Raw genomic sequence first — 15,576 nt, forward strand, 5'->3', positions numbered from 1 at the left:
TTTTGTGTTTTGAGTAAAAGTATTAAAATATTATTTAATCGCATGTTATCGATTGTACATTGCGCGTTAACAATTCGTTTCCTAATGTAAGGAGGATAAAAATATACCTGTGGCCCATTGTAAACTTCTATGTACCCCCCCTCCTCCCTTATCTCAGGAAATCATTAACGCGCACTGTACAACAAAGAATGAAAGAAAATTGACGAAGATATTTGAAACATGGACTTATTCTTTAAATAACTTTCACTTTGAATGAAAAAGGTTCGTAGGATTTTTTGGATTTTTATTTTAAATAATGCTTGAAATATTTGGCTCGAGTCTTATTTTTGCTACCCCTAGCTAAGTTACCCCTCATACTCTGTCAATTGTATTTTATTTTTATGACTTTCTCACTCCAGGGTGTCTATTTCCTGGAAAAATCTTGAAAACCTGAAATTCATTCAGGGATTTCGTTTTATCTTGAAAAATCGGAATTCTTATAAAATTTTATTCGAATTCAGGGAACGATTTTTTAAAAATTCTCCTTTTGAACATTTTATTTTTATATTGCAAGCATCGGCAATCTAATTGGCCAATAATTGTGAATTATATGTTTCAAATATATTATAAATCTACATATTTGTTTTTGATTATATGTTCATTGTCATAGCAAAAAATACTGAGTACACATTTTTTATTGTAATTCTTACAATTAATGATAAAAAATGAAAATATTATGCAAATGAAAAATGTTTATTTTACAAAAGTCATTTAGTTCTTTTCAGTACATTTTTAAATTTAATATTTAAAATTGCAGTTTATTTTTTCTTTATATAAGTGAAAAGCATTAGAAAACGCACATCAAAGAAACTTATTTTAAAAAGTTTTATCTAAAAATTCTCTACTTTTACCTGAAATTTTGAACAAATTACCTGAAAAATCACGGCATTCTTAAGAAATTTTTTTACAAGCTTTCAATAGACATTCAATGCAATCTAAAAATTTCTTCATAATATAGAAACTGAAACTCTACATAGACTTTTATATAGAAATTCGAAACTCCATATTTCCGCAATCGTTCTCGAAATTAAATGTGTAAAGAAATCAAATAAGAAAATATATAAGAATGTTATGTTAAATATTTTAGAAATTTAATCTTTATTTAATCAAAAATTAATATAGTAGTAATAATGATATGATAGGACTAGTGCAGTTTCTGACATCATGTAGAATAAGATTGTTCCATTGTGACTTATATTAAATTAAAATGAAATCTTGGCAAAAAATATAATTTTATTTTGACATAAGATTATATCAATATAATTATCAATGCTAAATTGATTGATAATTTTATCAATATCTTGAAGTTTTAATTTTTATATTTTTTTCTTTCTTATTGTTATTCATGATATAATTTATACCTGTAAATACTTCAAAATATTGAATATATTTTTGAATATCGGAAAATGTATTAAAAATAGCATATAAAAGTATATGTTTTTCTTTCAATAAAATTACAGAGATTATGCAAGAAACTAAAATTGTTATGAAATTATTGACGACAAACGGCAAAGACATGCCGGGACTTTATCTTCAGCTTGCAAGTCACTGATTAGAGAATAAATATGTACGAGAGACGAATCGATATAAAAATATCGTTTAATCACATTGATTGCACAACAAAGTTGACGGATGAAAGAAAATGATGAAAACATTTAAACTAATTAATTCACTCTTTATATAACTTTACTTTATTTAATTACCCATTAGTTAATGAATACTTGATGATACTCTTAATTATGTAAATTTATGTAATATTATAAAATTAAATCTAAAAAATGAAAATGTAGATTTATAGAATTTTATTTTCTTAAATTTTCCAGCTGACTTTGCAACTTCTTTAACGTGCTGTATTGATCGATGCAAACTAAATTCATTTAAGATATATAAACAGTTTGAGAAAAAGTTGCTAATTTTACTTAAATGATAAAGATTAAATCTATCAGTGATATGTGGTTAAAGTATTTATTTGTTATTGTTGCACAAAATATTGATCTATGATTTTATGATTGACCATATTTCAAAAACACATGTAAAAGGTTATCATAAAATTTCACTGATTTAATCGCTCAAAAAAAAAAAAAACTTAATTAGATTAAAGTATGCATATATATTCCTTTGTGCAATAGATAAGATATCTTGTTTTGAAACAAGATAATATTTGTTGTTTTTAAATACATATATATTAACGAAAACTATACTGAACTATACTAGAAAATTCTAAAACTTTTTAAATTTTTGTTTTGTTTTTATATTAAATATAGAAGTAGTTTGTATGTGTATATGCAAAGATGATCTCTCAATGTATTGGTAAATAATTAAAATCCTGATGCAATCTAATCTTGATAAATTAGTTTCCGGCCTAAAATATTTGGAGTGCTTTCCGGCCACGTGTCGTTATTTATCACTGCACACATTATTATCATCGCGAACCATTTTAATCGCGTATATTGCGCATATGATTTTAGCAAATTGCAAATCTAAATCGATGAACCAATATCGAAGAGTTGCTGGACTGAAAATTGTGAATTATGTGATATTCTGCGAACGAATGTTTGTGCATATATATATAGAGATTAAACTTTGCGAAAACATAGATAAAAAAAAATTGTGAGAATACACGCTTAAATTATTATTCAATCGATAAAACGAATGAACATCGAGCTGATAAACAAATCGCGAGCTATAATATCGATGTAATACTGATTAAATATATTTCGCGAATTTCATGCAGAAAAATATACAGAATACTCGAATTTTTTTGTGCATTTACTTTTATCTATGTAATCGTTGGCATTTTCTTGAATTATTATTAGAGACAAATTTTCTTGAAATATTATTAGAGACAGAATAAAAATTCACATCAATGAATTGACTATGATGAAATCTCGGCGATTATATACGTACTATTCGTGAATACTTAAAAGTTTCGAGCTATTTGCAGCATGTCACAAAATCAATACGCTTACCTCACTTCACCGGAGAGGCAATATGTACACAGGCGTTAATTAGTGAAAATCTGGCTAACTGCTTGCGATATATCTCGCTTATTGTTATCGAGAGCCAGTAGTCAAGGAAGATCTACTGTGGCATTATAATTAACATACGTCTCGTCATCAAAAAGAGAGATAGAAAACAACGTAGTCATCACATTTGAAATGCGTCATTCTATATAACGCTTATTCGGAATAATTTTTACATATATCGATGATAACATCGGTTATATTCGGCATATATCGCGATATGTAATTACTTAAAAGCGGAGGAATGGAACGGCGGGGAGAACGTGGTGCCGTTAAAGCCGCTCTATAAATAATAAACCCGTGTATTTCTAGTCCCTCCCCCCTTACGCAACTTGCAGCGACGATAAGGATAAGCGCAAATATTGCCTTCGAACTTGTTCGGTGAACGCTGTAAAAGGAATCGAACCGCACGCGGAATGTTCGCGTTTCTTCAATACGTGCAATCTACCTGTAAAATTTTAATTCTTTCCTTCGACAATACGCTGAAATTTCTCATCTGCTGAATAATTTCATTGAGTAAATATATCTCATTTTTTGATAATTAATATTAAAAAAGATATTTCAATAGGATTATTCGTATATAAATTATCAAATTCAATTGCAAAATTTAAAATAGAAATGAATATATATCAATATTACATAATTAAGTCAGGCTTAAATTCATAAGAATTATGCGATATATTTATTATAATTATGATTCAATTTTTATATATCATTGATGTGAAAATCTAACAATTTTATCAAAATTATTCCTTATTATTATTATTATTATCTTGCAACTTTGCTAACACTCTCTTCTTACATATTTAATCCGAGTTTAATTAGATAAAAATGTAGTATTCAATCGTCGAGACACTTCCTGTTATTGCGATTACGCGATTCCTCAATCATTTGTGCGAAAATCAAACGCGATTCGTCAATCAGTTTTCTCTATCGACTTATCGGGTGAACGAGGAAGACAAGGAGAATAGACGGAGAAAGTATATAGTGTTACGTCCGATCATAAGCTTCCTGCTACAGGTTCATTTCGCTATGATTGTAAATGATTCGATGATTATCATACATGACGAAGAGGTAGACGAAGGAGAGAACAGGTTCCTTTACGCGCTTGCTCAAATTTCTCCACGTCGTAATCCAGATTTTCTCATGCATTTTCGTCATCGTGCTCAGAAAATGGATTGCTACCGAAAAATCGATTTCTTTCGCAAAAAGAGTTGTGTGATTTCCATTTCAGTCGTTTCAATGTTTTGATTTGGATAACAAATGTCTTATAAATAGTATCTTCGTTGATTTTGATTTAATAGAAACTTTGTAATCTAATCCTTTGGCACAAATATATACATAGGATTTATAACTTCTTATATTTTATATTTCTTATATTTCTATTGTGTTTATAAAACTTTTTCCCTTTCTAATTTATTGCCGTAATGTTTAATAATTTTCTCCTGTTCTATTATCAGTATATATCACAAAAAAAATTTAGATACATTGTAAAAGATGAAATGAAAAAAAAAATCGAATTATTAATTAAAATAAATGATTATAAAACTGCGTGCAAAAAATTGCATTCGATGATTGGGCTGTCGAAATATCCAAGATCAAAAGAGAAGCTTGTGTGTTGCTGTTATCAGCGAAGGAATCGTGAGCAATCGCACGACGTAACGCGAGTTATCGCGAGTTGCGACGCAAGAGGCGAGGATACGTAAAAATAGCCTCTTTCACTTTCGCATAATCGCAAGGTCAGTGCGACGCTGCTTCGGTGAGGAGACGGTTTGCCTGCATCGGTATAACTTTAAGCACGATTAGCGAAATCGGCCGTGTTAATCATGATAATTTCTTTAACCCTTTCGTGCCACATCGACATATCATGAGGCAATGTTATCATCCTCTTGACAGAAATCGTAGAATTCTCTCTCATAGACTTGAAAAAGGAGAAACTTAATTTCGTTGTTTGATTGCCGGCACGAATTCCGACTTCGTGTCGGAAGTAATTCTTATGTGGCAATTAAATGAAGAATCACTTATCATAATCGTACGTTTCTACATTTACTTCCTACAGAGTGAAAGTTACAAAAATTATATATATCATTTGTAATTTCTTCGGTATCCATATAATTCAAATATGATAATGAAACAATGTTTCTTTTTTTCAAGCCGTAACGCACTGACGATTTACTATAGCAATTTAGCGAGTAAAAAATAACATATAATGCAAAAAAAATAGATAATCGCCTGAAATATATTATTCCAACTAAATGTCTCTCATAAATTCGACATGGGATTAAAATTATAAAAGTTATAAAAATCATCTTTTTGATATATTTATTTTATAATTAATTTATTATATAAGTAATTTATTTCTTTTTCTTTTTAATTTTAGCTGTTTAAAAAAAAAACATTTATTAAGCTTATTTATCATTATGCATTTTATGCATTTATCAATATGTATGGATGACAAGAAACTTTAACCGATTTTACACCAAGAAAGATCTTTTGTAGCCAAGAGAAAGGAGTTGCATCATCTACCATCACGATTTGTCTTACGTGTCACTTGTCAGCAGTAGTTCAATAGAAAGTTCTCACTAATCGATCAATGAAATTTTCGCGATAAAATCTTTTCGTACCGAGGGTTAAGCAAGCAAATATCATATTCAATGAAATGTCAATGTTCATCTATGATATTTCTCTTGACGCGGGTTAAGGTTATTATTGAATATATGATAATATTATTAAGCTTCATTTTATATTTTTCTCTTTCTTTCTTTTTCTTAAATCAAAAGGTAATGCTATTCACAAAAGTTGCAGAAGAATCAGAAATTTGAATGATTAAGCCTAAGAAATACATATAAATATATAAAGAGAGAGAAGAGAGAAAAGAAAAGAAAGAGAGAATTCTATGAAATATATTAATTTTAGAAATTAATCTACTATACTCTTGAACAAAAACACTTCGCGTCTAAAAAGATAGAAACGAAAAAAGAACTTACATCATGGAAGAAAGACTCCGCCGGTATTTTGACATCACCTGCAAATTCGAAGATAAAATTAAAATATAAAATGACCTTTCAAACTCGAAAATGTGTGTATGTAATTTGTTTTTATCTATATCTTTATTTATTTCTATTTTATTTACTATCACGAATATAATATAATATACTGTCAATAATATCAAAAATTCTAGCCTCAAAAATTCGCTAGATAATTTAGATAATCGCATATATTCCCGTCCCATCCTTTAAAATAAAATCATGAAAATTACTAGAAATTTGCGTATTCGATAAGCAAAATAGATTTACATGCCGTTAAATCGCGATCGACCGAGCGATCTTCTAAGGCACAAAAACAGAGGTTTGACAAATGCCGTGTAATCTCGTTTACAAACAAACTGTCTATTTAAATCGTGATTCCAGGTATAATTCGCATATGCAAATAGCAGCAATAAAACGGACGATCAGAAGAAACCACTACTATTTTTCTTGGAATCTACAGCATACTGATTGAGAGTTGACATTCTAATAAAAATCAACAAAAAAAATAGATAAATAAAAATCACTATTATAATAAAAAGAACATGTTGCGATTTAAAATAAAAGTTTCAAAGTTGAATATGAGAATAGATTTATAAAAAATATAATAAGAAGCGGTCTACTTTTCCAAGTTACTTTTAGGCTTTTGTATTGATTAGATAATAATACTATGAAAACAGTGATTTCGCAAACTTAAATTTTATTTTTTATCAAATTAATAGCTTATCGAATAAAGTAGACAATGAAATTATTAACAAAAAAATTTTGAAAGATTTTCTCAATATTCTTGAGATTGTGGGATTTTTATTGTTTGATTGGTCGGAAAATTTGTCGTTTTCGCCTGCGCGAAAAAGTGATGAAAAGGAATCGAGTTCGACGGGAAAGCGAAAGTAGACACCGCGCACGCGGAGAGTCGTTCCGCTTCCCGAGTGTTATGGACATTACAGAAGCAATAAAGCAATAAAGGACACTGGAGTGTCTAGTGTATATCGAGAACGAGGAAAGGTTAAGCGTGAAATACATAACGGCAAAGTTATTGTCGGGATCGTGGCTCGTGCGGCGTGTTAACGCTGAATACGGTAGCGATCAAGAGAGATTAAATCTCCTATTAGAAAAATTAGGAGTCGTAATAATAATAATAATACGATAATAAATTGGTTTATATATGCATGCAATAAATTTATTAATTTTAAGTTTGCTCGAAAAAATAATATAATGTATTTATCTTCGTAATTCATCGAGATCTTTAATGAAGCGCAATGAAAAAAACAAGTCGTTCTACTCGACTTAGAATTGTACGATGCCTGGCTATTTTTATAATATCTCTGCTTTCTTTGATTACCCCTCTTCGCCCCCGGCTTCCGCCTTTTCTCGTAATCTGATATAATATTCGTGGTTAGGAGAAAGTGCGATAATCTTTAGACGTATATTCAATGCTATGATAAATAGATTCGATTGATCCTTAGAACATTTTCTATAACGTATTTAAATTAATCAAATTCTTTATGATAATCTATTCAATTAAATCTGTTTTCTATGCCATATGCTATTTCATGTAATTATATTATACAATCGATTTATCTTTCTTCTTAGGGAATAATATAATTTATATATTTCAAGATTTTATATTTTAGGATTTTTTAATTTATATTTGTATTTTAATTTTTTAAATATAATTTCTCTTTCATTCTATTATCACTAATCCTACTCTTTTATATTGAAACTTGCTGCTAAGAGCGGATTATTTTTGTGTACTGTCATCTTATAAAATATCGACAGCGAAACGACTTAATTTAGAGCAGCGCCCACGCCACTACTCACCGAGAAGCATCTGTTCCAGCTTGCGACGGTCCACCCGGAAGCGTTCCTGGTGCAGGTCCTCGTCGCCGATGCCCAGGATGGTCGCGAGATCGCGGAGGTCCTCGCGGCTTTCAAAGCCAGATTTGCCGGAGACACTGGTGGTCGCGGTGCCCTCCGACGTCTCCGACATTGTCTCCGCTGCCCGCCGTTGTTCGCCGTTATTCACCACCATCTCGTCAGGCCTCATCCTGCCGTTCAACGAGCGACGCGTTCGTCGCGACCTCCGCCTACCTCACCCACGTCGCGACTCTGCCAACATAGCAAAGATGCTCGAAATAGAAACTAAACTTGCACATTTCATTCGTTCTGCATCCGTCTGAAAGAATTAAACCCGATCGGCAAGAATAATCTCGCCAAATTGACGGTATTCTATGCAAAGCAACATCTTGGTAGAGAGCGTCATATACACGCGAACACCCATATATACATTCCATATCAATTAAATTATTATTTTTTCCATAGTCAATATTGCACTGGATGGATCTTCTGCAGAAGGCAGAGATTTCGAATTTTCATTCTACAATTGTGAATATCTATCATCGACGCGTGCGTCCGAGTTTATTTCTACGCGAATGTCCTTCTCAGGGTGGAAACGCGATTTTCGTCACGACTACCCGCGAAAAGATGCGATCACGTATTGTCCATGACCACGTGTACGCCACGATTATTTAATCAGAATCACACGGATCACGATAATCAGAATCACGTGAACTGTCTCTTCGGCGTAGAATTTCTCACGGTGACTGCAATATAATTCGTCTTATCTGCCGAGTAAAAGTTCTGTTCGGAGAAAGCGAACTTAATTATTTATAAACTTTTTATTATAAAATTTAACGTTTTCTTCCGCATGCAGCAAATTCGCCGAAATTCCTTCATTATTCCGAGCAAAAGACGGTTCGTTTGTTTCTGCATGGTTCATAATCCATATGAAAAAAAGGTAAACATCACGTATAGGCAATCACGACGAGTCACGTAAACATAATTTTATATTCTACAGAGAGATACAAATTAATCTGACGAGTTCGATGATCATTAAACGGACTATGATCTCTAAATAAATCTCCTTAATTATGAGATATATTAATAATATTTAAATAATAATAATATGTCATACAAAGTGTTATTGCTACTCGATTGTTATTGCTATTAAATTGTACGTTTTTTCAAATTCGAAAGTTGAAAAAATGAGAAAACATCGATATCGAAAAATTATTACTTCATCTTCGATTCTTCTCGGAATTTTAAACTTCGGGAAGAAATATTTCTTTTTTTTATCCATCGAAAATATATATCATACTTCCGTTAAAAATGCCCATCAATTGTAGAAGATATTTCATTTTTAATTGCTAGATACTTGAGTACTCTTTATTTTCGTATAATTTCAAAATATATGTGGATATCGGTAACATTGTATCGTTAAGTACGAACTAACGGTATCAGGTCAAACGTACGAACTGTGGGAAGTGTTGCGTTTAGAAAGAATAACATCACGTCACACGCGGAACTGTCGATTTGAAATGGAGGAGTAATATCTTAACAAACAGAATACCTAGATACAGACATAAGAATATTTTTTTTTTTTTTTAAATATATCTAAATACGGAGAGGCGTGCGATTTTCTCTGGTTGCAGAAAAAAATTAAATGTAAATATCTAAGTAGACACGAAAAGGATGTGATTTGAGGCAATCTGGATATGTACTTGATGAAAGAAAAAGGCACTTCACACATCTCACTGTCGCCCAGGAATCCCGAACTGACCTGCACGACGATGATGACACTTGTCTATCGAGTTATCGGGACGGGTGATGTCGCGGGGCCTGGTCCTGGTCCCGCCGGTGGGTCTCTGTCTCTTCGTCCCGGGTCTGGTCCTCGTCCTCGTCGCTGCTGCCGTCCAACTCGATCGGCGGCAGCGCTGTAACCGGCCTGTGTAATCGGCACGAGCGAGCGAGCGAGCGAGTGAGCGATGGCGGTGCGGCATGCGGTGTAAACAAAGTAATGGCAGTGGTAAAGGGGAGTTACCTGGGTCGAGGGGTGCAAGGGGGCCCGGCAATCCGTTTCTTGGAATTCGGGCTGAATTTCGGGGTAAGCACCCGGCTGCGGGACGGCGACCAATCGCGACGCAAATACCGCACGATTCACCCGGTTTTTATCATCGGGCCATCTCTCCGCTCAGGAGAGCTCCTCGCATCGGCGCCTCGTTACCGGACGTATAGGTGTATAATATATGTATGTATGATGTGTATATATAATATATATATATATATATATATATATATATATATATATATGTAAATATATATGTACATGTATACACATATACGTATTGCCGAGACCTTCGTCGGAGAACGCAAAAAATTGTTTTCCTAGCCACGTGTCGGCGAACGGCGTGTCCGACGTGCCGAATTCATTTTCGAATGATTTCGCGCTTATGATGACGGAGAGTCAGGAGCGGAATCGCAGAGGAAGTCCAGAGGCGTGTACACCCTTACGTTAGACGGGCTTTTTCCAGGTTGACAATCTGTTGATCTGTTTGAACATGATGCATGTGTATTGTATTATTGACGACAAAAATTTTTCCTAGATACATAGCAAGTAATTTTCGATGATAAGAAAGTAAGCCGTGTATTTTTGTATTATAAAATATATACAGGTTGACATATATAAATTCTTTGACCAGAGGAAAATAATTCATTTCTCCTCTATAAAAATATTCAACGTGCATGAAATATCCTTTCTTCCTTCGTGACTAAACTTTAGTATAGAACTTTATTTGCGACAATCATGTACATACATGATTATAACATAAAATTATAATTTTAAGAGAAGAGAGTAATTAAATTTTTTTTATAAATTACAATCTATTTGGTGCTATAAATACTTCGGATTATTTAATTGATTAATCAGGATGAGAGGAAAAGATTTTTCTTTTTAATTGATCTTCGAAACCTTCGTAATTAAACTAACTGTAAGTGTACATCCTATGATTATTCACACATTAATATAATTTCTATGTAAGATTTAAAACAGATTAATTTCTTTTTTTATATAAAAATATACATATAGCGTGAATTTTTGATCTTACTTAATCTTCAATTGTAAAATTTTTTTAATATTAACGAAATAAAATTACACAGAGAAAATGTTCGATCCTGTATATATGATATCAGAAATATGTATTTTTGCATTTACCTCTCTCGCGTAATCCATACGCGTCGATTGGCGCCGGTGGAAGAGCGGAAGAGCCACGTGTACCGATCAAGCGCCAATTTGAAAGCCAACTGACGTTCACCCACGCGAGAACGGAAAGTCAGCTGCACCGTACGCTGCACTCGCGACGACGATGTCAGTGGACCCTCCCTCATTTTCCTAGCAAACGTCGTCCCGTCGCCGCTGGTTCCTTTGCCCGATTGCATCTCGCTCTTCCACCGAGCGCTTCCACTAATCCCTTCTCTCGAATGCGCGTTTCTTTTTCTGATACGTCTGACACGTCGTTAGTTCCTCGATTTTTTTCTCTTTTTTCTTCTCGGTGAATATCTGTCTTTATTAGGAGACATCCGTTAAATGTATCGCTCTTTCTTCCACATAGCCGAGAGAAGATTCTCTTTCCAATTTCTTTATTTAATTGTGTATATACTTTTTTTCCAAGTATAGTAGTTCCTCTTTATAGACTCCTTCATTTGACTATGTGTCTTTTTCCGCATAATTGACATTCTTACGTCTGATTTTGCATCTTTTTTTCATTGAACTGCCATCCAGTTCCATCTTATTTGACCTCATCTCTTTTTTTTACTGCGCAATTGTTTCTGTATTTCCTCCGTTTGGTTCGAGTTTTTCTGTGTCTCTGACTAAATGCGGTACATTTTTGTAGCAAAGAATTAAGAAGATGCGTTTACTCCAAGTATTTATCAAACCATGTGTCAAACAACATGATATATATATTTAACGTGATAGAAGTTGCAATCCTATATGTAACGCATAAAAAAAGATTTGTTTCCTACAATTTTAATTATATTAATTTCGACTGAAAATAGAAATGATGTTTTGTTTGTTGAGGAAGAGGGAATGATAAGTTTCTTTTTTTTTGTTTCAATAATTTGTAACTCATGGATTTAATAATATGACATAATATAATCGAGAAATGACACTCAAGTTAGGTGATGAGATTGCTAAAATATTTTCCTGTTTAATTACGAATAATGATGAACAGAATAAACAAATTTATAGAGGATATATAAATACAATGATTCTTTTTACAATTTTTACTCAAGACAGATAAAAGATAGATTTATAGAGAGAGAATTCTGTATATATATAATATTTAATCCCCTTTTGTTATACAAGAAATAGAAATAATTATATTTAATAAGAAATAGAATTAAAAATAAAACAAAAAAGAAGCACACAATTCGAAGAAAATTTAAACTGATACTTTTTTTCTTATCTTTCTTATCTTCTGTAAGTATATATATATATATATCAATATATGACAAATTTTTTATATATACACAAATTCTTTTTATAAATTTTAAATATCAATTTTTCTGCAACGCAAGAAAATGTCAAAAATCTATATATTTCAGGATTATTTTGGATATTTTATGTTGAAAATTCAGAATACTTTATATAGTTTATATTATTATTAATATAATATCATATCGAAGATATGATATTAGTAGATTTCTTTGATTTTTATAAATCACTCCATATTTTTTATTCTAATTTGTGACGTGGTAAATGCAGCAATCATCATTACCGATACAACTAATCGTCGACGTAACCTCGATGTTCCGCAATTGACATTTTGACGATTTTACTGATATCAGCTGATACATGTCGGCATCCGATAAGAGGTTAAATAGCGCATCATAGACATCGACAATTATTCAAGATTTTTGTGAAAACTGAAATAAAACGTTCAACAAAAGGGAATAAGGAGAAAAAATTTGTCCATTGTGTCCTACAAAGACAAATAAAAGGAATATATCAGAGATGAAGTTTCTTTCTGGTCAGACAAAACTGCATTGTATGTGTAAATAATAACCGAAATCAGTTTGTGAAAAGAACGAATTACGTTTTGCATCCAGTTTTCAAGTTTTTTTTTCTTTTTTGAGAGTAATGTTACTCTATTCTCGCAAAACAAATTGGAATCTATCGTATACGTTTACATTTATGACGTATCGCAAATAAGAATGTAAATGATGCTACAAGCTCGTTGGGAACGTTCTCAGAAACGCAAGAAACTCTTAGCCCAAACGGTAAGAATTTGCTTTGAAAAAGTAACACTAGTGGTTTGCATTTTTAGGTTAGATTTATACAAAGCAGGTGATGTATTCTTATGTATTTTTTTTTTTTGCAGCTGGGAGTTTCTAGCGTGGACGAATTGCGACAAATTTTGGGAACAGATGTGGAGGATACGCAAAAAAAGAGAGGCAGACTGTCTAATGATAAATCCGACAATGCAATCAAAGATCTAAAAGATGATGCAACTCCAACGGATGAGATTGTATACAAGGATTCTTCCACATTTTTAAAAGTATTTATCCTAATAAATTGTGTGCGAATATTTATTAAATTATTTTATATTTAAATCTTGTATATTTAAAGGGAACACAATCGTCAAATCCACACAATGATTACTGTCAACACTTCATTGATACTGGCCAACGGCCACAAAACTTTATCAGAGATGTGGGTCTGGCAGATAGATTCGAGGAATATCCGAAGCTGCGCGAGCTGATCAAACTGAAGGACGATCTAATCGCGGAAACCGCGACCCCACCAATGTATCTAAAAACAGACCTGCTGTCGTATAACTTGAAAGAGCTCAATTGTAAATTTGATGTCATTCTTATAGAGCCACCTCTGGAAGAATATCAAAGAACGTGCGGCGCGACCAATGTGCAGCTTTGGAATTGGGACCAAGTTAGTTTCACATAATCATATTATATTTTTTTAATCACACGCACTTTTCTTTCAAGATTTTTTGCTCTTTTAAAGTATTTTTTTAGAATATAATTAAAAATCTGATTTTGAAAAATATGTGCTCTCGATTTTTCCAGTATTTATAATGAAACATAATGTAATAACAAATATTTTCATTCACAATAATAAACAGATCATAGATGCTAAAAATGTTTCAGTTTCAGACTATCTGTAATTTGATCTGTAGTTTTTCATCTTGAGTTCAATCACATAGAAAGATTAATAATTTTATTATTAAAATTAATAATTTTGTCATTCGCTTTATTCACGTTTGTCCATGCAGATAATGGAGCTCGATATTGGTGAGGTGGCCGCCAATCGGAGCTTCGTGTTTCTGTGGTGCGGTAGCAGCGACGGCCTGGATATGGGACGGTTTTGCTTGCGCAAGTGGGGTTTTCGGCGTTGCGAGGATATCTGTTGGATTCGTACAAACATCAATAATCCGGGACACAGCAAAAATCTGGATAGCAAAGCGGTGCTGCAAAGAACGAAGGAGCACTGTCTGATGGGTATTAAGGGTACGGTACGACGATCCACTGACGGTGATTTTATTCATGCAAATGTTGACATTGATCTCATCATATCGGAGGAGCCCGACTATGGATCTATCGAAAAACCTGTAGAGATCTTTCATATCATCGAACATTTTTGTCTCGGCCGAAGAAGGTATGCAAATATATATATATTAAAAGTTGTCTATAAAATAAATTAAATCTCAGGATTTACATCTCTCTAATATAAACTAGAAAGTCATTATTGTTATTTAATCTTTCAAAAAGGTAACTTTGAATCCTTTGCTCTTTTATACTTTTCTGTTTTTTGTGAAAAATATCTATAATTCTGTTCAGATTACACCTCTTCGGTCGTGATAGTACCATCAGACCCGGTTGGCTAACCGTGGGTCCAGAATTGACAAATACGAACTTTAATGCGGACCTTTATCAAAGTTACTTTGCCAATGGACAGATCACCACTGGTTGCACCGAGAGGATAGAGGCGCTTAGACCAAAATCGCCACCACCCAAGGGAAAAGTATCCGGCCGAGGTAGAGGAGGTTTTAATCGTGGCAGAGGTAGAGGGAGATAAATTAATTATTTCAGAATTCTGCATTATACGTCTTTCGGACATTATTATAATAGATGGAAAAATACAAAAATAATTACGAAGATACATGAGAATGTCTCTCATAAAATATTCTCCAAATACCTTAGCTTGACTTAGTTTGAGAATCAATCTCTGTTCATGACGAAGAACTCAAAAAAATTATCGGTTTAATTACAAATATCATATATAACATCTCGTTAACTTTTAGCATCTAGAAAAAGTTATTCATAAAATCTATTCTAAATTATTTTTGTGTTTTGCATATTTACTTTTAAAATATATGACTCATTTGATTTCTTAATTTCCAACTTAATTAACTTTTTTTTCAATGTAAGTAAAATAAATACATGAAAAATTATCTTGAAATTTATCTTAAAACATAAATTCCAAAGAGAAATTAAATTCATATTTCTCAACAAATCAATCGTCTAGAAATAATTCAAATTGTGAAACGCTAGTATATAAATATCTACAGAATCTTTTATCAGAAAAGGTGCAAACTTTTGATATTGCACGAGGAGCAGGATGAAAAAGAAATAAA

At 32.3% G+C, this 15,576-nt stretch overlaps 2 protein-coding genes across 5 annotated transcripts in view; one reads left to right on the forward strand and one right to left on the reverse strand.

Annotated features, from left to right (window-relative positions):
* LOC126857003 (protein bicaudal C homolog 1-B) overlaps positions 1-9,900 on the reverse strand; it is a 34,085-nt gene extending 24,185 nt beyond the window's left edge. Inside the window, exons 1-3 of one of the 3 annotated variants that reach the window (XR_007688443.1) lie at positions 9,708-9,900; positions 7,910-8,197; positions 6,050-6,087 (exon numbers count right to left, since the gene is read on the reverse strand). Coding sequence is in view for 2 of the 3 variants with exons in the window: in XM_050606183.1 (XP_050462140.1) it covers positions 6,050-6,087; positions 7,910-8,135 (264 nt within the window). In the remaining variant the exon portion in view is untranslated. The remainder of the gene's footprint in view (positions 1-6,049; positions 6,088-7,909; positions 8,198-9,707) is intronic. The other 2 variants (XM_050606183.1, XM_050606101.1) reach the window with 2 other exon arrangements.
* Positions 1-15,174, forward strand: part of LOC126858925 (N6-adenosine-methyltransferase non-catalytic subunit) — a 39,589-nt gene extending 24,415 nt beyond the window's left edge. The window contains exons 1-5 of one of the 2 annotated variants that reach the window (XM_050609663.1): positions 12,732-13,204; positions 13,306-13,482; positions 13,554-13,871; positions 14,215-14,597; positions 14,780-15,174. In XM_050609663.1, coding sequence (XP_050465620.1) covers positions 13,145-13,204; positions 13,306-13,482; positions 13,554-13,871; positions 14,215-14,597; positions 14,780-15,017 — 1,176 coding nt within the window. In that variant the 5' untranslated portion in view covers positions 12,732-13,144 and the 3' untranslated portion in view covers positions 15,018-15,174. Of the gene's footprint in view, positions 1-12,731; positions 13,205-13,305; positions 13,483-13,553; positions 13,872-14,214; positions 14,598-14,779 lie in introns of those variants that run through there. The other variant, XM_050609672.1, reaches the window with a different exon arrangement.
* The last annotated feature ends 402 nt before the right edge of the window (positions 15,175-15,576 follow it).

The sequence above is a fragment of the Cataglyphis hispanica genome, chromosome 1 (genome assembly GCF_021464435.1).
Source record: "Cataglyphis hispanica isolate Lineage 1 chromosome 1, ULB_Chis1_1.0, whole genome shotgun sequence".
Lineage (NCBI taxonomy): Eukaryota > Metazoa > Arthropoda > Insecta > Hymenoptera > Formicidae > Cataglyphis > Cataglyphis hispanica.